The sequence below is a fragment of the Anas platyrhynchos genome, chromosome 2 (genome assembly GCF_047663525.1).
Source record: "Anas platyrhynchos isolate ZD024472 breed Pekin duck chromosome 2, IASCAAS_PekinDuck_T2T, whole genome shotgun sequence".
Lineage (NCBI taxonomy): Eukaryota > Metazoa > Chordata > Aves > Anseriformes > Anatidae > Anas > Anas platyrhynchos.
Window position 1 is genome coordinate 98,278,215 of NC_092588.1, and position 24,423 is coordinate 98,302,637.

The following is a 24,423-nucleotide window of genomic DNA, read 5'->3' on the forward strand; positions in this document are numbered from 1 at the left end:
ACACAGCTGTTTCACCCCAACACCAGAAGGGATGGAGCCAAATCAAATGTTTTTAGAGTGCTTTCAAAAACTCTTGTATAATATTGACATATTGCCAGGAAATGGCTGCCATTAGGTGATGTAACCTGTGAAAAAAGCTAGCACCTCATGCAGCTCTTTAAAGATAACCAGATTTGTGGTTACAAATCACATCCTCCTTCCAACAATAATCAGGCTGCAAGTTCCAAATCAGCCTTGTAAAATATCCTTTAAACAAGCTGTTTCAATTGTCTGGCAGTTGCCTTGATTTAAATTGCCCTTTTTGATGTTGTTTTGTATAGGCACGCATTATTTTCTCAAGGACAACTCATAGCTCACCACTGGAGCATGTTGACACAACCAATGTGAAGATAAAGCTTCCACTGCATTTGGCCATTCTTTTTGCCAGCCAGCAACACTTCCTTTCTCTGTTCCCATTTATTTAAGTTCAATGATTTTAAAGCAATTCCCCTTGGACTCAATTTATATGGTGTTTTGTACTCATTACTCATCATATGTGTCAATAACTGTTCCCCACTTCTGTTGTAATTACCACTGCCTCAAACTGCTGTAGGTTACACTGGTGTATACTGACCCCAAAAAGAGCCACGTGTCAGTTCTGTGTTACAGAAACAGCAGGTTTCGTGCCTCAGCTCCGTTCTCTCTGTAGCCAATGCACCTTATAGCACATGGAGAGACCAAGATAGTGTTCAGACAAGTTGATGTGAATGCTTTCTGTCCTCCTTATTTTATTTACGCAGCACAGAGGAAGCTGAATGCCAAAGATGCCCAGTGTTTCTCCTGGAAATGGCATTCCCAACAATTCACTCTTTTTCAAAGCATACACACACACAAAAGGAAGTCTTATTTGTATGCCAGTTTGTTTGAACACAAACCCAGCTTCCCTGCAGGCATTCTAGGGGATGCCGATCCCTATCAGATTGCCTGTCCTTCAGTCAGCCTGACACACAGCACTGACTAATTCAGGGTGAGCAGGGGGGATAAGCACAAGCATGCTTGAAGCTCCTGCTCTGACAGGGAGGATTATGCTTCCCAGACTTAAAAACACAGTACAGCTAATGTCCATTCTCTCTCTGAAAACTCAGCTTTCAGAAATGTCACAGGTTAGACATAAAATGAGGATTAAAGAGCTGGGATTTATGCCTTTGCACTCCATCACCTTTTGTGGGATATGGTGTGCCTCATGTAATGTTCAAGGGGCTGCAGTTCTAGCTTTGGGCTTCACTACGTCAAATTAAAATGTAACTCAAGGATTCAGTGCTGTTTCCAAGTTGTTTGAAGGGCAAGGAAGTAAAATGCCAATGCTGATTCTCTGCCTGTGTATCACAACAGCACTACTATTAGAGCTTGTCACATGGAGGAGAAATCCAAGAGCTCAAGTGGCAAGAAGGTAGATAAGAAAATTCCTTCACACACTGCTGGGATGAATCATGTCTCAGAAGCACTGAGGAGCATGCTGATAAGTCATTTTACATAAAGAATAATTTATGGTAACATGGGAAAAGGAAATAAAGTCTTAGCTTGAATCTGAGGTAGGCAAGAAGCTGCCTGTGTGTAACTCGAGATCCTTCTCTGGTCCTTGGAACGTGCTTGCAGCCAAGCACACGGCGGTTATGAGATGGTGGGCCTAATGTAAATTAAAAGGTTTGGAATACATGCACTCACATAAATATAGGAGAGGTAGTGACTAGAGAAGTATTCTGCTGCGTAGCCTTTGGATCTAACCAGTACCTAACCACTTAATTACCTAGCGTAGAGCTAAGATTACAGGCCTGAAGATTCGGTCCCTGGATGCCTGAAGTATGTACAGTGTTTTGATATGGAGGTTTTCTAAAAAGGTAACATACAGAGATAGAAAACTATAGAGTGGATTTACAATGTTTTCTAAATACTCGATCAAATATAGAACAAGAATAACAGAGGTAGTCCCTTTTTTCTTAGAAAGATTATGTCACACATTGGAGATTGCAGATATCTTTAAATGATGGAATGCAAATTTAGAGAGAACTCAGATACTGGAAGTACAAAAGTGAGAGCAATGGGAAACAGCTTGAACTGATATCAAATCCAGCTTAAAAAATGTCTCTGCTTTTAATCAATAAGTAATATTCAGAGAGCTCACAGTGTAATATTGTTCGGGGCTGTACAAACTACACAGGGACTGTGTGAAGGGATTCTGAATTATTCTGTTCTGCAGTTTTCCACAACCGTTCTTCTGAGTATATGTGCTCTATAAAACTCTGAATAAGCTGTTTAGAGAATAGCTTTGGGTTACAACTGGTGTGAAAGAACCACAGTGCTCTCCCTGCTGAGCTGACTTTCAAGAAAACAAACAACAACAACAAATATATATATATGTATATATATCTTAGGGACCTTGCTGGTCCCTAAGAAATGCTGTGACACAGGGCTCTTTCCTCGTCAGAGTCAGGCTGGATTGATCAGCCACCTCCACAGGCTATTTAACACACAGATTTTCTACCAATTGTTTTCTACTACTGAACTGGCAGCAGTAATAAATGCAGCAGTGCTCAGAGCATGGGAGAAATGGGTACACTTCAAATAGCTGATACTGCAGATAAATATCACTTAGTCTGATTTATCTTCAGTTTATCTGCTTACACTCTTCAGTTCACTCTCTATAGATATTATAAGGAAAGTCAAACAAGTAGCAGGTAACGCAGCGAACCGCTGTCCTCTTCCAGAACCCACAGTGCCAAAGAAAGTCTGACTTGCCCTCAGGTACTCAGTAACTCCCGTGTTGGAGGTCACAGCATAACAAGATAGACAGACGGAGCTGTTTTAATTAGTGTGTATCAGCCGGGTGTTGAAAATCTGCCACGCCAAATTATTATCCAAATGATTTAGCAAATCTGTATCATTGTTACTGACACAGGGTAGACAGCACTTGCAAATCTCCACTGAGGCAGTGGCTTCCAGCAGACCAACACAAGGATAGCCAACTGTTATCTTCCACCAAGTCTCTCTGCTGTTTGTAAGGTAAAAGACTGCCGAAAGCATAAGCCTAGACTGCACACTTTTGAGGCATCAGTCATGCCTTCCTTTGCATTTGGATCACAACTATTACAGTTTATCTACTACTAGAAGCAAACATATAATTATAGCACACCAACCCTGGGCCAAAGTAATTTCTAATTACACTGGAGCAATTGTGTTGGCCTCAGTGTAGATGTGCCAGTGCAAAACTGTGGAAAAACTACTCTATGCATCCACAGCCAAGAGAGATTTTCTACTGTTTCTTGCAGCTAGGTATTTAAATGCTATCAATTTCCATTCAGTGTTCATGCATTTATCAAGCGCAGTATATATAATATGTGTGTGTGTTAAAAATGAAAATGCCACTAATCATGTTTCACAAAAAGGAAACTGACTCAATGAAACACAACCCTAAATATCATTGGAAATAGAGACCAGAGGTTTAAAACTCGCTTTTTCAGGAAAGCTGAAGTTTCATCAGAAGTACTAAAATGAGTTACCAGATATTCAGAAAAGTTCATCTCCGTAGGGGCAAAATTTCTGACAATCTGCTCATAAGTTACCTAACTTGACACAGAAAGCTGGAGACAAAATGGGAAACATGCCGGATAACAAACCATTAAAACTCATATAAACAAAAGCCTATTCTAAATACATTGCAGGTATCCACAAAGTCAGAGCATGGTTTTGAAACTATGTAGTGGTTATATTAAGATGCAGAAAGACTTGGCTATTCATAACAAAGGATGTGTGTGCTTAAGCTGCAGGTTTTCATCCTATGGTCTGTGGATTTTATAGGCTCCTCCTGCGCAAGAAGTAAGGAAGCCTGCTGTGTGCTGGCCTAAATTCCCCTAGATGAGTGGGTTGCATCTAAAGAAAAAAGAAAAAAAAAAAAAAAGCAGAAAATCAATGAGCTAAACATCAGCCTTATGCCATACAAAATTTGGAAAACAGTGAACCTTTCATAAGCAGCATGCACAATCTCACAACTGTTTTGCTCAAGCTGTGGGAATGAGTGGTTTCTGCAACCAAGGATCCCACTGTTTTCTTAAATGTATTAAAGACAAACATAGTCAAAAAATAACTGGATTGTCTGCCTATTGTTTTCAACAAATCAAAAGGGAGGGCAGAAATATTATGCATTTGTGTGAAGACTAAACAGCTTCCCAAGAAGCAGCAGAGGCACTAAGGTCTGGAAAACAACTGGTCCCAATTGGGTAACTAACAAGCCAAAGTTTTATCACACCCTATCTCTACTCCGTCTGCTAGAACTGTTATGCCTCTGCAATTAAAAATAGTCATGTTTTGTTCCAGCATTCTTCTCAACAAAGCTGCCTTAATAAAGTTGGTTTGTAAATTAGATGTGGACTACAACTCCCAGCCTGAAAGACAGAACCCTTGCAGGAAATTTTCAGTCCCCCTCCCGCCCCCATCCCCTTCCCATAGCATTTTGTGTAAAATAAAATAAAATAAAATAAATAAAGCCTTTTGGAAGCTGTATGTCTTGGGAGGAGAAGAGGGAGCAGTTCCTGTGCAAACAGCTTGGCAGAAGGTGAATTATGCAAACTTTCCTGAAATGTAAGGGTATCTGTTCTCCCAGCCTGCATTTTGAAATGGGTGCATTACAAGCTTGTTTTGCCTGTCGTGGATGAAAGGATTATTTGCAGGGGTGATGCAAAAGAGGCAGGTCAGGTCAATCACTTCTCTGCATGCCAGCATCACAGCTGCAAGTGGCCACTGCCTAAGCAAACTGGAAACAAGACACCTTGTTATTCTTTCCCTCCTACATTGAGACTCATTTGTGAATACCCTGGGATTCACAACACCCTGAGTGCATAGGTGTTACAGAATGGTGCTCACTGGTTCTTATCAGTGTGTGTAGGCCTAAAACCAGGTGCTTGTTGGAGTTCCAGTGCAAGATCACTGCAATCATCTCTGCTAGTTAGTAAGCATTTCTTGACTCTTGCATGGCTTTGTATTTATTTTTTGCATCTTAAGAGAGAAAAGTCACGTATTTAGATGTCAAGTCTTAACATTTCACTTCCACTAAATATTTCAACATCATTTCAGAAATAGATTCACAGGATATTAAATGCATTTCTGCTCTTGTTTCTGACAGAAAAGAGCCCATGTCTTGGATGACAGTAGCGTGATATTCCAGTAACCTCTTTCATGCATCTCATCTATCTATTAAAGATGATGGTTTTAGGCCCAGACTTACAAAATTGTGTGCTTTCAGCTCACAACCAAATCTCAGTGTTTGCATACAGCTGGTAAGATCATACCGAGTGCTGAGTGCTCTCTGATCCCGTTCGTGTTCTGCAGGGCTGTTGCACCACAAGTCACAGTCTTTCTTGCCTGCATTCTCCACCAATTGTTGCAGCGAAGTTTTATTGGCCTGTCTTTACGAGCAGGGTCCAGACAAGCCTTCCCTGTCACATAGAGAAACATTCCATAAATATAAAACCAAGAATTAAAAGACTTGGCAAATGAAAGTGTTATTATTAGTTCAGTTACAATCATAGATTGGTTTGGGTTGGAAGGGACCTTAAAGCCCACACAGTTCCAACCCCCCTGCCATAGGAAGGGACACCTCCCACCAGCCCAGGCTGCCCAAAGCCCCATCCAGCCTGGCCTTGAGCACCTTCAGGGATGGGGCATCCACAGCTTCTCTGGGCTGCCTGTGCCAGGGCCTCACCATCCTATGAGGCACACTACAATTACTGTATGCAACCTTCCCACTACCTATGCCTTTCCCTGGTATCATGCTCATCTCTCCACTGTCCCTGTGGGTTCAAAAGTCAATAACACCAGTTGGCTACAGTAAGTTTTCAGCATCTGAAATTCTTTGCCGTGATTACAGTGTTAATATTTATGATTTCTTCCTCCTTGCCAGAAGGAGGATATTGATGTTGTGTATTTCCTCCTCCTCACTTTAGGTCTGCTTGGGGTCATTTTTGTATGTTTGCTAATAAGTTCTGTTAGCTTATTCCTTCTTCATTGGTTTGCAATTCCATGCTACATCGCAGTTTAGTACTTGCTAGACACTCTACCTACAGTGCAGACATGTTCTTTGCTCTCTTCGCTATCTCCCAAAATGTATTTACTCCACTTGCAAGACCTCATTCCTTCAGTGACCTGTAGTTGACAGTTTACATCTGTAGTCCTGTGGCCTCTCTTATTGTCCCGTGCTTGAATTTTCCAAGGCCTCCACTGTTATCTTGTATTTAGGGAGGCCCCAAATGTACCTTTTTTTTTCTTTTTTTTTTCCCCCACGGCTTTGTAACTATTGTTTCCAAATAACTTGTTTTAATGTTTTATTAACACAGACAACCACCTGTAGCCAACATCTACTTGTTTTGGCAATATCCCTGGTACATTACTAAAATTACTTCATTACTGGGCAGAACACCTCTCCTTTCTGAGTTTATTCAAGCATGAGCAAAAAGCACAAGGCTGTCAGGAGAAAGCCCCATTAGAGGATGCTAAATCAAATTTTTTGCACACTACACAAGTGACATACAGGAGTATGGGACAGGTGCAAATCTGCCTAGATGCAGACTGGTCTAGGAAAGAATATGTTTTCTGTGTCTGTAACGATACACCTATCCTTTCATTTCTATATCTGTATGGTTACAGATGACAGTAACCTTCAAGTAAAGGTAACCATGAGTGAGTGTTTCTGGATAGCATTTGTCGCAAAACTAGCAAGCCACAAGAAAAAAAATAAAATATTATTTTTGTGTGTTTGGCATGAATTCAACACTTCAATATCAGAGTTCCTTTCTCATTCCCCTTCTCTTCAGAGGCAGTCATGGGACAAAGAGACTCTTGCTTCACTACTTCATTCCTGCTACTCCAGGCTTTCTGCACTACCTTCTTGACAGGGCAGGGAGAGAAGAAGGTGCAGAACAGTGATTTTCCATTTATTTCTTTTCATTTACCTAGAAAGAAGCTGCTGGTAACTTGATATATGGCAAGTGTCTTAAGCTTAAAGAGCTGCGAACTTTGGATAGTTTTGGGAAAAATGAAAAAACACCCAGGGTTTAAATGAGTACAGCTGTTGCACATGGAACTAACTGATCAGCAATTTTAGGAAGAGAAAGTCATCTTCTTTTTTAAAAGAGGTGACAAGCTCAACGAAGAAGCTTTGCTTTAAACTTTTTAGATTGTATTTTTAATCACTTTATTTCTGTAGTTTCTGTGACCCATTCAAAACCACTGGAGCCTTTTCAGGCGACTCAACCAATGTTCCACTGGAAAGTTGGCAGCTCAGAGGGGACATACCAAGGGCAGATGCTGGCACTGGAGCTGAACTTGCCTACTTTACTTGATGCACTGGGCATCATAAAAACAGGAACTGTTTTATCAGTCAGCATATTATGGAATTTCAGCAAGCAAAATTCAGGAAAGGAATCTGCTTTTGCAAGGGAAAAGTTCTTATAAATCGATCACTGATTTAGAATATTGCCAAAGCTCAGAAGGAGGAATTTCCTGCAACTGAGGAAAAAAGAAAAGGAAAAAAAAAAAGTAAGAAAAGAAAAGAAACGTCTACCAGGCATACCAGGCAAAGAATCTGGCCTCAATCCCTCCTAAAGTCAGTAGCAAAACTCATGCTAATTTTGATGACAGTAAGACTATACTCACTGGGGGCTAAGCAGCAGTATATATAGATTTAATACATGAGGAACATCCAATCTGGAATAATTATCATCCCTCTAATAACGGGTTCAAATTGCAGCAATCCTTACTTAACCTCTCATCTGTCAGAAACAGATAAACAGAGAATTATGGATTTCTTTGCATCTGTCTGTTTCTTTCAAAACCAAAGTCCTACCCACTCAGCTTGGGCACCAGCAATCCCACAAATGACGGTACATTTTATAAGAACGTGGGAGACTGTCCAACAGTTGTCAGCCAAAATTTCCCTTCCCCACTCCCGTTATACAATGTGCCATTAGCATCTGAGTGTTCCTACTACACATACGGTTTCCAACCATGCTTAGTCCTTACTGAGGCAAACTCCATTGAAGACTAAATGAAACTCTGCCTCAGAAATGACACATTTGGGGCTTTCCATCAGTATAAAACTTATATCCCCATCAAACAAAGCCTCACTCTTGGAAAAAATGGCAATGGTACTTAACACAAAATGGCTTGGAATATATACAGTTATTTGTATTTATTTGTAAAGACCAGAAAACAAAGGGCATAAACTCATATACACACACACACACACAAAAAGCAACTTACCCAGTGACTTTGTGTCCCTAAAGTTTTAAGTGAAATAAAATACTGAAGAAAGATCAGATTGTTTTCACTAAGTGGTGTCTTGAAGAGACAGTGAGTATTAATTACAGTGCTGATGGAACTTTGTATTACTGCTACGAACTCCAGGTAACCCATACGATAGTATCTCCACCGAAAGATGGAGGGTGTTCATCCATACAATCAACTACCAGAGGGCTAGAGGACAGAATTAATTCATTCCCCTTTGAAATATCTTCTTACCTATCTTTGGAATAGATTCAATAAAAAGATTTCAGCGTTTAAAATGGGATGTAGTCTTATAAAGGGACTTTAACCTAAAAACTTCAGTTCATATAACTACAGGCAGCTGCTGTCCAACCCTAATTTCCAAAGACCCTTCCTTGCTTATCTATTAAGCTTTCCTGCAAGTGCCTGTTTTTGAATACCCCTAGAAACCTGGTCTTTACAGAAGCAAAAAACTCAGTGCCTAATTCATATCTGCGCTTGGTTGGTATGCAAAACTTCACTGTTTTTCTGCCCAATTTTCCAAAAGGCTTGCCCCTGTAAATATTTACAGAGTCCTGAACACGGACAAGATCACACCTGCCTGTACAAAACGCAGCTCTGACCATCATGTTCTTTCAGACATTTGCTCCCTCACTCCCTTTATGTAGTGATCATGGCAGTGAGCACCACAGCAAAGGTTCAGCTGTGTAGGATCACTTTTCACAGCTGAAGTTGGAGCATGATATTGTCAGCTAGTGTAGTGGTACTACATCTAGTGTAATGGTGTTAATTGAGAGGGAACTGCGCTCAGGCCCTTGCTCATAGCATTGATTTTGTATTTTACAGTAAAAAGTACAGTTTCCAGTATTGGAAGTTCTGAGGTCAGAACCAGCCAAGGTACTGGGGACACTCTACGCTGAACATTTCCTATCAGCTAGCTTTAGGCAGCCGCAGGCCAGCCACACTGGGTTTAGACTGTGTTCTGCTCAGGCCGCTGCGTGTTCTGGATCCCATTATGAGGTGCTTAAGTTCCCATGGAGTTGAACGGGTTCTGGATTCCTCTCCTGTGCATAATATCTGACACATAATCAGAAACAGATCCAGGCCCAAAGCTCTAGTCAGCCAAAAATGGAGAAAAACGGTTTGGCTGACATTCCACCGAGTTACACTCTCATAGGCACAGTGATGCCTATGGGATGACATAGATGCAAATTAATTTGGCCCCTGTATTGTTGTTTGTAGTTGAAACATTCAGTTATTTATAACGAAAATGAAATTGTGGTATATATTATGAAACATACAGGCCTTTCAGATAGTTCAAATGGCAATAGCACATGAAATGTTTCTGGTTAGATGTTTTGGTGGGGCTGGAATTAGAATGCCATGACAGTCAGCTGTTTTATGGTAAGACAACATTTCCCCCCAAATTAACTTCTTAAAATGTCTGAAGCACCATAGTCAAATAACAAAAAATCCTGCTAAGTACATGAAACTAGATCCTAAGCTAATATATATCCTTAAAAAAAAATAAAAAAAATAAAAAATACAGGTATTGAGGGTCTTTGCTCCAGAATAAACAGAACTGAAAATAACCTTTTCATTTTTTCTACTCCCTCCTTCTTCACGATTCATTATGTTTTGATCTTCTCTCTAAGGCCTGATACTAAAGCAATTAGCCCCTTGGGTTACTTTGCAACAGTCACAGGAATTTAGGGCTTTTCTCAGCAAAGAAGGAACGAGAAACGATGGACTTATCTACAAGTGAGGTGTTGAATTATCTTCTATTAAAATGGTGGGGAAAAAAAGTCTCACCTTGCAGCTAGGTACTTTTGCGCTGGGTACTTACTTGTGATACAATTCATTTCTAAGACAGACGAGGAAATCAACTAGAAAATTATTTGTATCAAACCAAAGAAAGAACAAGTTTAAATCACTGTGGCTGAGAAGATTTAGGTGCCTAGCTACCTGCTGTCTGCCCCATTAAGTTACTGTGGTAAAGAGTATTACAGAAATACCCTGATTTTCTCAGAACTTAGAGCCTGGTTATACAAGCCACCAGGAAGCAAAGAATGCAGCCTAGCTCTTGCTAATTTAACAGTAGAAAGAGTACAATATATCATGGCCTGTCCTTTTGCCTCTGCTTGCAACCATCCACTGCTGTTGAGACTGCCACACAATGCCTTTTGTCTCTGAATTTGCATCAATTTCTGTATTGAGGCTGAAGTCATTGAAACCATGACAAATTACCATGGTCATCTAAGCCAGGCCCCTACCTCCTCCAAATTAGCAGAGCCCTGTTTACATCAGCTACAACAGGTCAGTCAAGGGTATTTGAAAATAAGACTGATATGGTTTCCTGATATCTCCTCTCTCTTTAGCTATTGTACACATCCCTCCCCTGGAATACCTTTCATAAACCGGAAACACTCCATCATAGAATTAATTTGCTTTTCTGTCACTGTGCTAAAGCACTGGAAAGCTGCTCCAGAGCTTGATTACTCCGTTGGTTAGAGAATATGAAGTAATAGGCATTTGAAACTAGCAAAACAACATTGGAATGAAAGGGGGCCCACACGTCTATTGTATCACTTGAGTTTGCTGCCAAAATAAAGTCTCTGTTTAGTAGGCATCAGCCCAGCTGGTATGTAACTTTTAGTAACTATTGCCACTTCTCTAAATAGAGTGAAACATTGATACTGTCTCATTGAAGTTTTTTCAGACATTTTAAATATAATTTTGGTGCCAGGAAATATTTCTCCTTCTTCACTTGTTGCTTGAAGGGACTGATTGCGATTTGACATGTCAAGGGATTTGACATGACAAAGAGATGTCAAGGACAACAAGAAGGGTTTCTTCAAATACATGTATATCTGTAGAAAAAAAGAAGACTAGGGAAAATGTCAGCCCACTGCTGAATGCAGCAGGTGTCCTGGTGACAAAGGATATGGAGAAGGCAGAGGTGCCGAATGCATTTTTTATTTCAGTCTTTACTGCTAAGACCAGCCCTCAGGAATTTTGGAACCTGGAGACAAAAGAAGTCCAGAGAAAGGAGGGCTTTCCCTTGGTCGAGGAGGATGAAGTCAGAGATCATTTAAGCAAACTTGACATCCACAAATCCGTGGGCCCTGGTGGAATGCACCCACAGGTGCTGAGGGAGCTGGCCAATATTATTGACAGGCCACTCTCCATCTTCTTGGAAGGGTCATGGAGAAGACGTTGGTAGCTTTGTAACAGGGCGAGCTCTCTGTATTGGTGCCTGCCACGAACAGGCCCCCCTGGGCCCATGGCCTGCCCTGTAACCAACATTTACACCTGGTGCCATCTCCCCTAGGCACCATCTTCCTTCGGGCACCATCTTCTTCTGGTGCCATCTCCCCTGGGCGCCATGTTCTCCTGGACACCACCTCCCCCCGGTCACCCTTTTTCCTTGGGTCACCATTTTTCTTGACCCCCCCTCAGCGTGTAGACAAGGACAGCGCCATTATTTATCATTATTATGATTATTTATTTCCTCCTAGCGGTGCTCTGCGGCCGCAACGCCCCACAGCACGCTGTGTTTAGGCGAAGGCTGCGGGCAGGGCGGGCGGCCACCATCCCGCGCCGCCCCACCTCAGCCCGGCGGCAGGGGGGAGCCGAGCGGGGGCCGTGGCTGCCACTGGAGGAAGTCGGCGGCCGGCAGGGGAAGTGAAACCGAAATGCGCAGCGTGGAGGGCGGGGAGGGAGGGAGAGAGGGACGGAGCGGGGCGGCGCCGCGGCCTCGCAGCGCTCCGCCGCCTTTCGCCCGCGCCTATGTCCCGCAGGGAGCGAAGGGGTCGGGAGGAGGAGGGGGAGGAGGAAGAGGAGGCGAGGGGCAGCCAGGCGCGGCGCAGGAGCCCACAGGAGCCGGCGGCGAGCGGCGGTGGCAGGAGCCAGGGCCGGCATGAGAGGAAAAGGAAGAAGCAGGAGGCGCAGCAGCTCCAGAAGCTCCAGCACCTGGAGTCCTTGTAAGCAGCGGGGAAGGGGAGGCCGCCCCCGGGCTCCCTCCCCGGCCCAGGCTGCCACTGCTGGGAGCCGGCCCGGCGGGGTTTTGGGGCTCGTTTTGCAGCGCAGGGAGGGTGCCGTGCTTGGTGTCTTTGTGCAAATAGCTGTAAATGTGCTTGTAAATACGCGCGCCGAAGCACTGGGCTTTTGGGGTACATCCCGGGGCTGTTGGCCTCTGCGCCCTGGAAGCCCAGCGTTTCCCTGCTTTCATCCCGAAAACCTCCTGCCCTCAGCAGTGTCAAGGGACAAAAGCAAGTCATGAGGAGTTACCTTTCCACAGCAGTCGGGTCCACCGTGCTCCCGCTTGCCTAGCTGGGTGACACGCAGGGCCTTGTTCCTACCAAGTGTTAGGTGTCAGGGATGTCAGGAGGACTCCATCGCCACCAGCAGTGGATGCACTCAGGTCACAAGGATTCAAAACAGAGGAGAAGTGTGCAGCCTGTCTGTAGATCTTAACTGGGGATATTCGTAATATCTTTCCCAAACATTGCCCTTTTTGCACATAAATAGGTCTGTGTTTCATTTGTTTGCCTGCCCTGCCTAGCCAAAATTTTAGTTCAGGCAGGGCAGTCAGTTTCTCCATTGTCTCTGTGCCTGTCACCAAGGCTACTGGTGTGTTACAGTATTACTGTAGCACTTGCATTGCAGTGACGTTTGCAAAGCTGCTTCATGACTTTATACTGGTTTGTTGAGGAAAACTGGGTCTCTTCTTACAAGTGATTCCTAGAAGTCTGGGAGTTGGAGCATAGAATCAGAAGTTGTTAAGCTGGTTTCCACTACAGTGGATTCAAATAAAAAAAAAAAGATAAACTGGTTTGAGAGATGCCTGATGACTCCATCTGTAGTCCACAGTGCTATGAAGCACTTAGGCTGTTTTATTGAAAAAGGTTTTAATGTAATAGAAAGATCAGAAGGTTGACTGGAATGTAATTTTTTCTCTCTCAAGTGAAAGTCAAAATTTGTTTGTTATGACAACTAAAACTAATCAGCACTCAAAAAGTTGTTAAAGATTATCCCATTCTGTTTTGGCATTTAGCTCCTAAGTATGTACATGCACTTTCTCTGTTACTGTGTTCTACAGAGCACCTGCTTGCTATTTGGATTTTAGTGAATTTTGTCTTCTGCAGAAATACCACAGGAAATCCTGCAGGTGGTACTTCTGTCAGTAACATTACATCCTTATGTTTAATATTCAGAAGATGACAAAGTTGTTATTTTACATTATATATGGGTGGCAAAGCTAGAAGTGAGGAACGGTCTGACTTGACATTTTCAGCTGGGTATGTCTGTGATTCAGCAGTGATGGAGTAAAGAAATTTGGATCAGTGAGATCTTGGAGCAGGGTGCTACAGTGAAAGGTGAGAGAATTGTGTGTTTATGGTGGTTCAAGCTGAACTGGGTGTACTGCACCTCCTTGTAAAGCAGGGTGATGAAAATAGCTGTTCCTCCCAAAACATATGAATCTGAAGAATGTTAACAAGAGATGCGTATCTTTATAGGCAAGCATGTGGTTTTGGAAGCACTTTGTCAGCCTGCTTGCACCCAGGTATCCATGTTCAGCTACCATTGGCAATTATTGATTATGTAAAATTTAAGGGAAAATGTGAGGTGAAAGTTTTGACTCTATACTATTGAAATACAGTGTTTTCTCAATTTATTTGTTTATGCAAAGCTACAGAGTAAAAATATTTATATTGCTTTTCAGCTATGAGAAACCTCCCCCAGGACTAATTAAGGTAGGTAAATATACTGCAGTACATTTTTAGTGTTACAAGGGATTTTCAGAGACTGTCTTTTAGCCATTTATCTTAAGTGTCTAGGTTACCTATATAAATTACAGAGAGAAGTAAGTAAAGTCCAGAGGACAGTTGAGAGCTCCTCAGTTACAAGCCAACCTCTTTGACTTAGTAGGTGCAAAGAGAAATGCCCAGAATCAGGTATGTTGATACCAGTTCTTTTGTGATCTCTTAGCGCACAAAATTAATGTAGTATTTAACAGTGTAGACACAGGGAAATCATTTATGATAAAGCAGACTTTCAGTTTGTGTGACATGTTTTCAGCATTCTTCCCCACTGTTTATGCTCAAAATACTTGTGTAAAAATACTTTCATAATGATCATTGCTATTGCCAAATTGATATAAGCCATAAGCTAGTGCTTTTAACCTAAAAAATACTGCTTTGTGTTGTAAAGGCTGTTTCTGTTCATTATGCTTTGTTATAACAAAGAAGAAGAAGAAATATCAGCTTATCTGATAATTTTTCGTTACTATTATGTATTGAAATAAATTACTAGAATAAATGGACAGGAGTGGAAGTAATATATCAAGAAAGTGTCTGAACCAGAAAAGTCAAGGGCAAGGGAGAAAGAAGATGACTTAAGGATTTTGGATCCTTTATTTGTTACAGAGAAACCAGGTTCCCTGTTAAATGAAGGCCTGTATGCTTGGAGTATTGATACTTATAAAACTAAAAGAAAAAAAGTGATTTTATTTCCTGTATCTTTTTCTGCAGGAAAATGAAACAAAACCAGAAGACTGCATCCCTGATGTACCAGGCAATGAAAGCGCACGAGAATTCCTGGCCCATGCCCCAACAAAAGGGCTTTGGATGCCTTTGGGAAAAGAAGTCAAAGTTATGCAGTGTAAGGCTGAAAATGTTCCAGATGTCATTGGACCTTCATATAGCCATCTTTTTACTCTGGGGGAGGGCAGGATGTCTGGTGGACAGATGACGAGATCCAGGTAGATTGGCATCATATTGATATAAAAACTACCAGTATCTTGAAGGCTGTGATAGCTTTCTATTTTATGGAAGTTAATGTATCAACGTAACACTTTTGTATCTTTTTTTCCTAAAATTGAAAATATTTTAATATTTTCCATAAATGAGTGTTTGTTTGTTTTTTTTCTGTACTCTGATCTGGCTCAGATGCAATTCACTGCTGCTTCTTTTTTTAAAGGTTGGAGGTGTAAGCGTTATGGACACAGAACAGGAGATAAAGAATGCCCATTCTTTATTAAAGGCAATCAGAAATTGGAACAATTTAGAGTAGTGAGTACATATACTGTAGTATTATTGCTTGTATTATTTATGTTGATGATGGATAATATTGCAAGTGAAGAAAAGCCTGTCAGATGATGCTCTATTAAGGACTTTTCCTCTGTCTCTAGTATAATATAGATGCTGAAAATCTCCTCATAAAGAAAAAGCTATAGATGTGGTTGGATGTTTGGCTACTTTACAGAAAATCTGCTATTCAAGTGAAAAAAAAATAATATTTACATTTAAATTGGAAATCTTCAAGAACCTCTTTCAACCATTATATCCAATCAACTTTTACAGCACAATTTTTTCTGATAAAATGTCAACGTAACAAAAAATGCTTAGTCAAGCTTGAGCTGCCCACATTACAGCTGCTTCAAGCCTTCTGCTCTCATTGTGAACAACCACATCATGAAACCTGTTGTCTAGGTCTGTAATCCAGTCATTGTCTAAAATTCAGGTCTCTTGCTACACGAGACTACATTTCAGTTTTGCAGATTCTTTCTGTATGACCTCTTTAACTTTTTCTGTTGCTCTGCATTGTTAAACTATATCTCAGGCTGTCATCACGTTGTATCTTAGGTCTTTCTATCCTTGAAAAATGCAGTCTGGACTCATTTATGTCCAACAAGAACACAACTGCAAAAGGGACTTTTAGCCCACACCCATGACCAGATTGCCTCAATTCTTAATTTTTTGTTAGGCTTCACTGTTGCATCAAACTCTTAGTTTATGTCCAGGCCCCTCATGGTGCATTCCCAACATCTTTCATTTACTATTGAAATTTTAATTCCCACCTTTGGTCAGCATCTGATACCATTTCTCTGTTGATTTGTGCACTGAATCTTCCAACAGAAATGATCACCTTGTTCTTGCTGAATTCTTTCTTGGCATGAATTTGCCTTAAATATCTGCACAATTTATTTACTACCTTCCTTCCCAACTATCTTTTTCTGCAATGCTTATTCAATTTAAAAATAGCTGATTTAAAAAGCAATAACATTAATGCATAGCATGCAAGGACAGCTCCAACTTCATTATCCATTTGTCTTATTATTCTTGTTCCTGTATTCCTGTGTGTTTGTATCCAGGTTTTTAAAATGTCCAAGGGCACAAATCTTACTATTTTGAACCTCGACATTCCTTCTATGTCTAGCTACTGCTGTAGTATGTGTGTGGGGAGCTCTTAGTTAACTGTGACTGGAAAGGGACAGAGGTAATATACCTAAGGAGAGCCCACTCCAGTGATGTAACCAGATAAAATAAAAAATCAGTCCAGATGAATGATGTTCAAAGTCTGATAGTATACTTGTGAATTAAGAGCTCATTAAGTATATTTAATCTTTTTGATAACACAGTGGCTTTTGTTTTCTCTTTAAAAAAGTCAGTGATATATCATTTGCTTTACTAACACTGTTTTTTTTTTTCCATTTTAAAGGCACATGAAGATCCCATGTATGATATAATAAGGGAAACTAAACGTCATGAAAAAGAAATGAGGTATGTGTCTCTGTAGTAAAATGCATTTTCAGTCTGTTTTTAATCTTGGTAACATGATAGCAATTTAGAGTTTGTAGTTGAAACTTTAATGTTACCCTCACCAACTCAGAACACTTTTGATGGCGGTTTCTTTCTGTAAACTGAAATTAATGCATTTCTACTTTCTCAGTAATCACTCAGTGTACTTTCTACCTCTTTAATTCTATTAATTTATGCATCTGTTCCAAAACAAAGATTTAAAGGAGAGTCATTCATTGATGCCATAATATTTGGGTCCCTGGGTCTCATTCTGTCTTAGGTCTAATAAAAAAGTCATTTTTTGCACTGGCTTCACTGAGGTGCTTTTGTATCATAGTGCTTTCAGTAGACATGAAGGGATGGATTTTAGCAAGCTATGTCTAGGCACCTGATACTGTTCTTTATGTGAAGTCATTATTCAATGTATAAATCAGGAGACTTTCATGCTTTCTTATTTGAACTGTATCAGTGAGATTATTGAACTGTAGGTAGTGAGTAGATTAGTACTGCTAGTACAGGTATGTTGCATGTTTTTGTTTGTTTGGTTTTTTTTAAAAGCAAAATCTTGACAAGGATGTTGAAAACACTAGAATAAGCAAGTAGTCTCTCCCCATTTGCCAGGGATCCATGAAAGCTCACAAGAAGAGTGCCTGTCAAAGACACCTCTAAGTCTGAAGTAAAATCTACTCAGCTTCACTGACATCATCTCTATATCAGCAGGGCAATTCTTTTCATAATATTGTAATCCCCATGTGCACCTGTGTAATAGAACTTCCATTGGCGGTCTGGCAATTGCTTTTACCTCTGTTTTGAAAACATAAATTACAAATTGGCCAATACGCTTGTGTGCGGTAATCTAGGGGATGGGAAGTCCTTCAGAACAAAACAGATGCTTGTCTCAGAAGGGGTTGTTATCAGTATGAAAATTGTAATGGGAGTTGTAATTCAGCAGAATAGGAAGTGTTCCCCAATCCTTTGCATGAAGTTTCCATTTCTCAAGCTAGGAAGAAAACAGATGAAAGCTAGCATAAATTACTGAGAGAAATAGAAAGTATTCTCATTTACATTTTTTAAACTCAGGATACAGCAACTGAAACAGCTCTTGGAAGACTCCACCTCAGAGGATAATGACAGCAGTGACGACAGTGATGAGGATGACAAAGATAGTAGCAGCTCCACTTCCTCAGAATGTAGAGATAAACACAAGAAAAGAAAGAGAAAGAAAGAAAAGAAAAAAAAAGAAAAGAAGAAGAAGAAAAAGAGAAAGCATAAGTCATCTAAATCTAATGAGAAGTTAGAAGCTGACTGACAGTAGTCACCTGCTACACGCTCAAGGACCCTTACTTGTGAACTGCAAGGATCCAAAGAACGAAGAAGAAACCACCAGAAAGGGCTTTAATAAACTGAGATCATACAGATGGAGACATAGCAGCTTACACGGCTCTTCTTTCCTACCCCTCTGGAGTGCTGCAGCCAGGAAAGAGAGAGCTGCATTAAACTACACTCAACCATTCGTATCTTTAAACCCTAAAACCCAAGCTAAGGGCCATCCAGTGGGGTCAGATTGGGCCTCTGCATTGCTCTGTAACTGCCCACAGAAAGCCATAACTACCAAGGCAGAATTCAGCAGATTACCTATTGAAGTATTTACCATACTATCTATGGTAAAACTATGAAGTTTTACCATACTATCAGTTAATTACATACAAAGCTTCAGTGCAAGGGGACTGCAGTTTGCACCATGCGCAGATCTGCCAGTTCCCTTACAGTCCTTACCATGTTATGTGGTATTTTTTCCTGCATACTGCCTGTGTGCTGAAGTTTATTTTACTTACCCTAGCACTGGCAGCTGGGGGAAGTAAGAACACTGCTGAAGGGGAAGAGTTCATCATGGGAATTTAAGACAAAATCACAGTATCAGCAAGAATTGTTTTTTTTTTTTTTTGTAGCAAAATCTCAGTGTGATCAACAATAATAGGTACGGTTCTATAATACCTGAAGTGTTCCCCAAACCAGAGTATTAGGAGCCAGGTGTAATGATATTAGATGTTCAATTTTGTTATAAAGAGATAAGTTTAGTTATTTAAAAAAGGGGTGGTTCATGTTGGAAATGAAAAAGATATATTTCTACATACATTTTAGTATCAGTTGTTTTGATACATTTGATTTTTTTCCTTTTAAAAAGGCCTGGGGAAGTAAATTCCAACTTATTTTGTCTATTTACTAGAATTATTTCACATAGTACTTTGTGAATCATCCCACAAGAACATAAATGTCTAAGGGTTTCAGTATGGTTTTCAAATATGTGCTTGTAAGTTGCAGAACAGCAGCAAAGAACATGTAAGCAGGAAGAAGGGAAAGATATGTACTCTACTTTAAAAAAAAAACAACAACCTTGGCCAGTCTACAAGGTCACTAACGCTCCAAGGCAAACTTAACTGGAAAGATAGAGATGTCAATACACTGCTTTAGAGTAAGCATCTTTTTGAAAGATCAACATATAAAGGTACAGCAGTGCAAAGCTGTGACTTGAGGACCTAGAGGTTTATTGGTGCTTTCCAAAAGGGAAAAAAAACAAACAGATTTGCTTTGAAAGGACTAGGTCATTCAGCACTTAGTCTCTGTGCTTGTTATTATATTAAGCAAAGCATAATAAAGCTCTAACATCAGTAGCCATTGATGGTGAAATCAAGGAACCAGAGACACAAATGCATTTTAAGTTGTTTCCCCCCGAGTGCTTTGGAAGACAGGGAAAGCATACATTAAAATGTTTGTGGTTTGTTTTTTTTTTTTTTTTTTTTTTGATTCTACACTTCTAAGTCACTTAGTTGAAATGTCTTTTTTTTTTTTTTTTTTTAAGAGTCATTTTGCTCTGGAATAAAACAAGGTAGACAATGCCCATTTAGAAAAAAAAGATTCTTCAATAAGCCAAAAAAAGGGCAAAAACCTGTTCATTGATAAAGCGGTTGAATGGTGTGCAACTTAAATATCACTATCTCCTAGTGACCTTATGAAGAACAGTAGCTTTTGGTGAAACTACTTAATAGTTTCTTATTCCCAGAGCTCAAATGTTTTGGAGTTCTTTTATCCTCTAGTATTATTTACTACATCTCTGCAGTGTGATTTACTGATGACTCCTGCTGGTTAATGATTATGCTGATACAGAGAATTAATTGAAAGCTCCTGGTTCCTTAACCAGAAAGAAAACTGAACAGCTGAAATAGCACGCACAGACCTACATGTGATGCTAAGGAAATCCATACATTTATAGCAGTGGTGATTGCTGGACAGATGCTGGAGGCTGCACTGTGTAAAGGCTTACTCTGATGCATTCTAGAGAATCCTCACTCACATATGAATAGAGCAGAGTAACCTAAAAGTCTCTTCAGTTACATTAGCTTTTGTCATCTAAGATTCTTCTAAAACCTAGTTTAAACTAATTCAGCTTCCCTTTAGCCTGTCATCCCACTGCTTGGGAATGGGTCTCTCACCTTGGTCTGTTCAACAGGATTTTACCTACTAGGGCTTACTATTTGAACAATCAAGAAAAATAATGCAAGACAACCCTTCTTTAGCATATATTAAGTGCAATTTAAAGGTTTGAGATACCAAATCAGTGTTCTGCAGACTTAACATCTGTTTAACCTAGTATCTTCCTCCACTCATGGTCAATAGCAGATGCTTAAGCAACATAGCAGGGCAAACAGGACTGGTATTTATTTCACACACACAAAAAAAGCCTCTATTGCTTGTAGCATGGGAACTTTCAATCATAAACTGTATTTTACTTAGTAGCCTAGTTTCTTTTACATCCAGACACTTGTTAAAACTGTTTCCTTCAGCAAGAAACCTCAACAGATTAGTTATGCAGATTAAGTATTAATTCGCAAAGAAATGTTACTTGCTTTTGAGCTGTTCCCTACTAGTTTCATTTCATGCCCTCTAGTTCTTATACTGAAGGATATTTGAATAACTGATTCCTGTTCATTTTCCACCACATCATTCTCAGTTTTGAAGATCTGGAATATCCCATACATAAGAATTTTAGTAGGTCTCTACTCAAACTCATAAAAGTAGAGGCAGTTTCAAAGTTAAAAAGTTAGCACAGTCTCAATACTGTAAGCTTTCTAATAGCAGTGACTAGCAACCCCTATGAGAATACTGAGAAACATGATTCATTTAACCACTTAACATTTTAAGCTGTGCCAAAGCTAGCATGTAAGAGACTCCAGGTCTTTAAGAAATATGTAGGCTAGAGAGATTCCAACACCCGTTTTTATTAATGGAAAGTGATTCTATGCAGAGGCATTCCCAGAAAGCAGAATAGAAAGCTATACTCTTGAAAGACTGATTAGACTTACGTTTTAAATCTTAACCATTCAACTATTTAGTTTGTTCAAAGAGTGAAAGCTCCTGGTGATTGCTTTCTTTGTAGAAATATGTTTCTAGTTGAAGTTTATGTTGAAATTTCAGTGGTAACAGTAGCATAACTATAATCCCATGAATCTAAACAAAGGTGAAGTGCAGCTACAACATACCTTGCTGGCCATACAGTTGCAACCGACGATTTCCAGCATCTAGGTCTGATTATCTTAATACTCCGAATTCTTAATTTCAGAATGAACTTCAAGAATATACGTGTGGGGTTTTTTTGGCCACGAAATAACTTAGGTTTTATAGTCTCGACTAAGATGGCCAATGACACTGAGTCACTCAGGGAATCTGAGGACTTGTGTTTGTTTTGTCTGTTTTTTAAAAACAGTAATTTGCTTTTCATTGGTATGCTTACAGTTAGCATGCAATGACTATTTTTGCCATTAGTTCTTGCCAGTCTTACATTGTTTTGTTTTAGTAGAGAGACCTGTAATTAATCTTCTTGAACATAAGGCAGAAGACAGGACACTAAGAAGGAATGGTTTATGCCACACATGCTACCAAGTCTAAAATTAAAATACAGAATTGAAGTCTGATAAGCTAACATAACCATGGGCACCACCTGAGCGTTACAATCCACCCACTTTGCAACAGAAGTTCTAGGTAGCTGCAAATAATGATTTAGAAATTCTGAGTCACAGTCAGTCTGTCCAACAAAACAGTATGGCAGTTTCAGAGGCCCCTACTGTTTGTCACTGCTTTGCCAAGAAGTAAATCGATTCTTTATCTGTTCCTAGAGCAGATGTTGCAGAACACATTTGAAAACTTTAAAGGCAATACGATACTGCCAGCACTGCAGTTACTCATCACTGGGCAATCCACCCTCATAGGGAACAAGAAAAAAAACCTGACACGTATGTGCAACTATAACCAAAAGTGAAATCTCACATCACAGGATAGTCACTTGGCTGAACTAGAAGAGCCTGGACTTTAATTGCCAGCCTTTTAAAGTACAGTTCATAGTTTGCAACCTTTCTAAATCATGGCCATCTTACCCACTGGAATATTAAATAGTCATAAGCCAGCTGACTTCAGATGCAGTCCACAGTCTGCTGAGTGAATAAAAGGTCAAGCAGGAGATACTGTTTTAAGGCCCCAGTACTAGTACTGACAGAGTAGAGTACACCAAACTTCAGAAAAACTAATAGCACTTTCAGGACAAAGCGCTCTAAACTTTCCCTACCGCTACTCCCTCACATCTTTCTGGGATCTAACATCACCCAGCCCTAAACTGCTGCTTATACCTGGGTAGAAAACACACTGACTGGTGCAAGACCTGTGAAAGGATGGACTAGCATAACTTTTTGGAGTGCTTCTGAAAGCCACTCCAAAAAAAGACTCACAGAATTGAAGGGATTGGAAGGGACCTCGAAAGATCATCAGGTCCGACCCCCCTGCCAACACAGGTTCCCGAGAGCAGGCTGCCTAGGTAGGCATCCAGATGGGCCTTAAATATCTCCAGAGAAGGAGACTCCACAACCTCCCTGGGCAGCCTATTCAGAGCTCCATCACCCTCACCATGAAGTTCTTTTGCATGTTAGTGCAGAACTTCCTGTGCTCCATCTTGTGGCCATTACCCCTTGTCCCGTCCCCACAAACTACTGAAAAGAGGTTGGCCAAATCCCTCTTTCTCCCACACCTCAGGTATTTATACACATTGATGAGATCCCCTCTCAGTCCTCTTTTCTCCATGCTGAACAGACCCAGGTCTCTCAGCCTTCATAGGTGAGATGCTCCAGGCCCTGTATCATCTTTGTGGCCCTCTGCTGGACTCTTTTCAGGAGATCCCCATCTTTTTTTGTACTGAGGAGCCCAGAACTGGACACAATACTCCAGGTAAAAAGAATGCCTTCTACCTGTCAGGTCATGAGTATTTTACTACCAGGCAAAAAGAAGAGAGTTAAGTCTGTCAGCAGAAGTAACTTAGTATTCAACCCCAAAGGTGGGCTCAAGTTCAGGGAAAAGTGTCAGGCCTTACCTAAGAGTTCTCAGCTACAGCTGAGGATTACTCCTATGTTGTCACTTAGCCTTTCACTTGGAGACTATTCCTCACTCCTCCCATCAGAATAATGTATTCCCTCCAAGAGCTGTAGATACTTCTGTTAGGTATCTAAAAGAAGTCCTACATTTTTCAGAGCAGGAGTAGTATTAAAAAGCTCCTTGCCTGAAGAAATTCTGTCCCTCCATTTACTCTTTGACGTTGATACAAATAGATGTTATGGGCACTGTAAGAGCTAAATATGAGTTTGTATTCCTTATTTTCTTACAATGCTTAAGGCAGAGAAAAAAAACTACAGTGCTAATATAGATCCTTTCAGTAATAGCTTGAGGTAAAGGTTATAATTACAGTAGCTCTTTAATAAGTTCCTACAAGTACTACTAGAAACAACAATCAAGGGTCAATTGAGTAGGAGAGGGACACATCAGTACTCCTCACCGGGGTGAACCAGTGTCACCTTGTACAGATCAGACTGTTAACAGGCATGGACAGAACTTGAATGTCACAGGAGACACTACATCTCTGCAGGTAATTTTAAGGCACAAATCAAGTAAGAGCATGGGGAGAAAAAGCAAAAGGCAAGTCTTATTCACCCATTCTCTCCTCCCCTTTCCCCCTTGTTCATACATTTTTCTCATCTTCTTTACTCACAATGTCATTGGTAATTCCATTTACTGGTAATTATCATTTGGTAATTTTACAAAAATGGCAGTGTCATGTTTCTTTTCACATGGTGCTACTAACTTTCATAGCTGTGAAAGAAGGCCCGGTGTTTTTGTGCTATGATCAGCCTATTTTGGTTATGAATAGATAGGTCAACAAGAGACCTAGTTTCATTATTTTGGTTCTATAGAGACATTTGTGTAGTAAGGTGCCTTTTTTATTTTTATTTTTTTAAATCACAATGGTGTGCCCTATTCCTTGACTTGTTAGGAAAATGACTCCTGTTTCACCTCTGAAGTCCATCTCTCCAGGGCAGGGCCTCCACAGGGAGCTCATAAGGGTCTCCACAGAGATCCACAGACGAAGAGAAGCAGGGGGAAGCATCACATCAGCTCAGTGCTTTAGTTTTAGTCCTCCAATCATACCTTTAAAGAATAAGATCTGAGGATCAAG

At 40.4% G+C, this 24,423-nt stretch overlaps 1 protein-coding gene and 1 long non-coding RNA gene across 3 annotated transcripts; one reads left to right on the forward strand and one right to left on the reverse strand.

The window, feature by feature from the left end:
- Positions 1–1,503: 1,503 nt before the first annotated feature.
- Positions 1,504–12,697, reverse strand: LOC106015264 (uncharacterized). 2 transcript variants are annotated; one of them, XR_002399501.4, is made up of 3 exons: positions 12,583–12,697; positions 5,322–5,468; positions 1,504–3,906 (listed from the first exon to the last, which is right to left on the reverse strand). It is a non-coding gene; the product is annotated as an uncharacterized lncRNA (long non-coding RNA). The 2 variants fall into 2 exon arrangements; XR_011806825.1 differs by lacking the exon at positions 12,583–12,697 and adding an exon at positions 7,684–9,762.
- On the forward strand, positions 11,997–19,546 carry RP9 (RP9 pre-mRNA splicing factor). The gene is made up of 6 exons (XM_027451401.3): positions 11,997–12,275; positions 14,018–14,048; positions 14,826–14,955; positions 15,274–15,365; positions 16,795–16,856; positions 17,955–19,546. The coding sequence occupies exons 1-6, from the start codon at positions 12,082–12,084 to the stop codon at positions 18,181–18,183; spliced, it is 738 nt and encodes a 245-aa protein (XP_027307202.1). The 5' UTR covers positions 11,997–12,081; the 3' UTR covers positions 18,184–19,546.
- Positions 19,547–24,423: the final 4,877 nt, after the last annotated feature.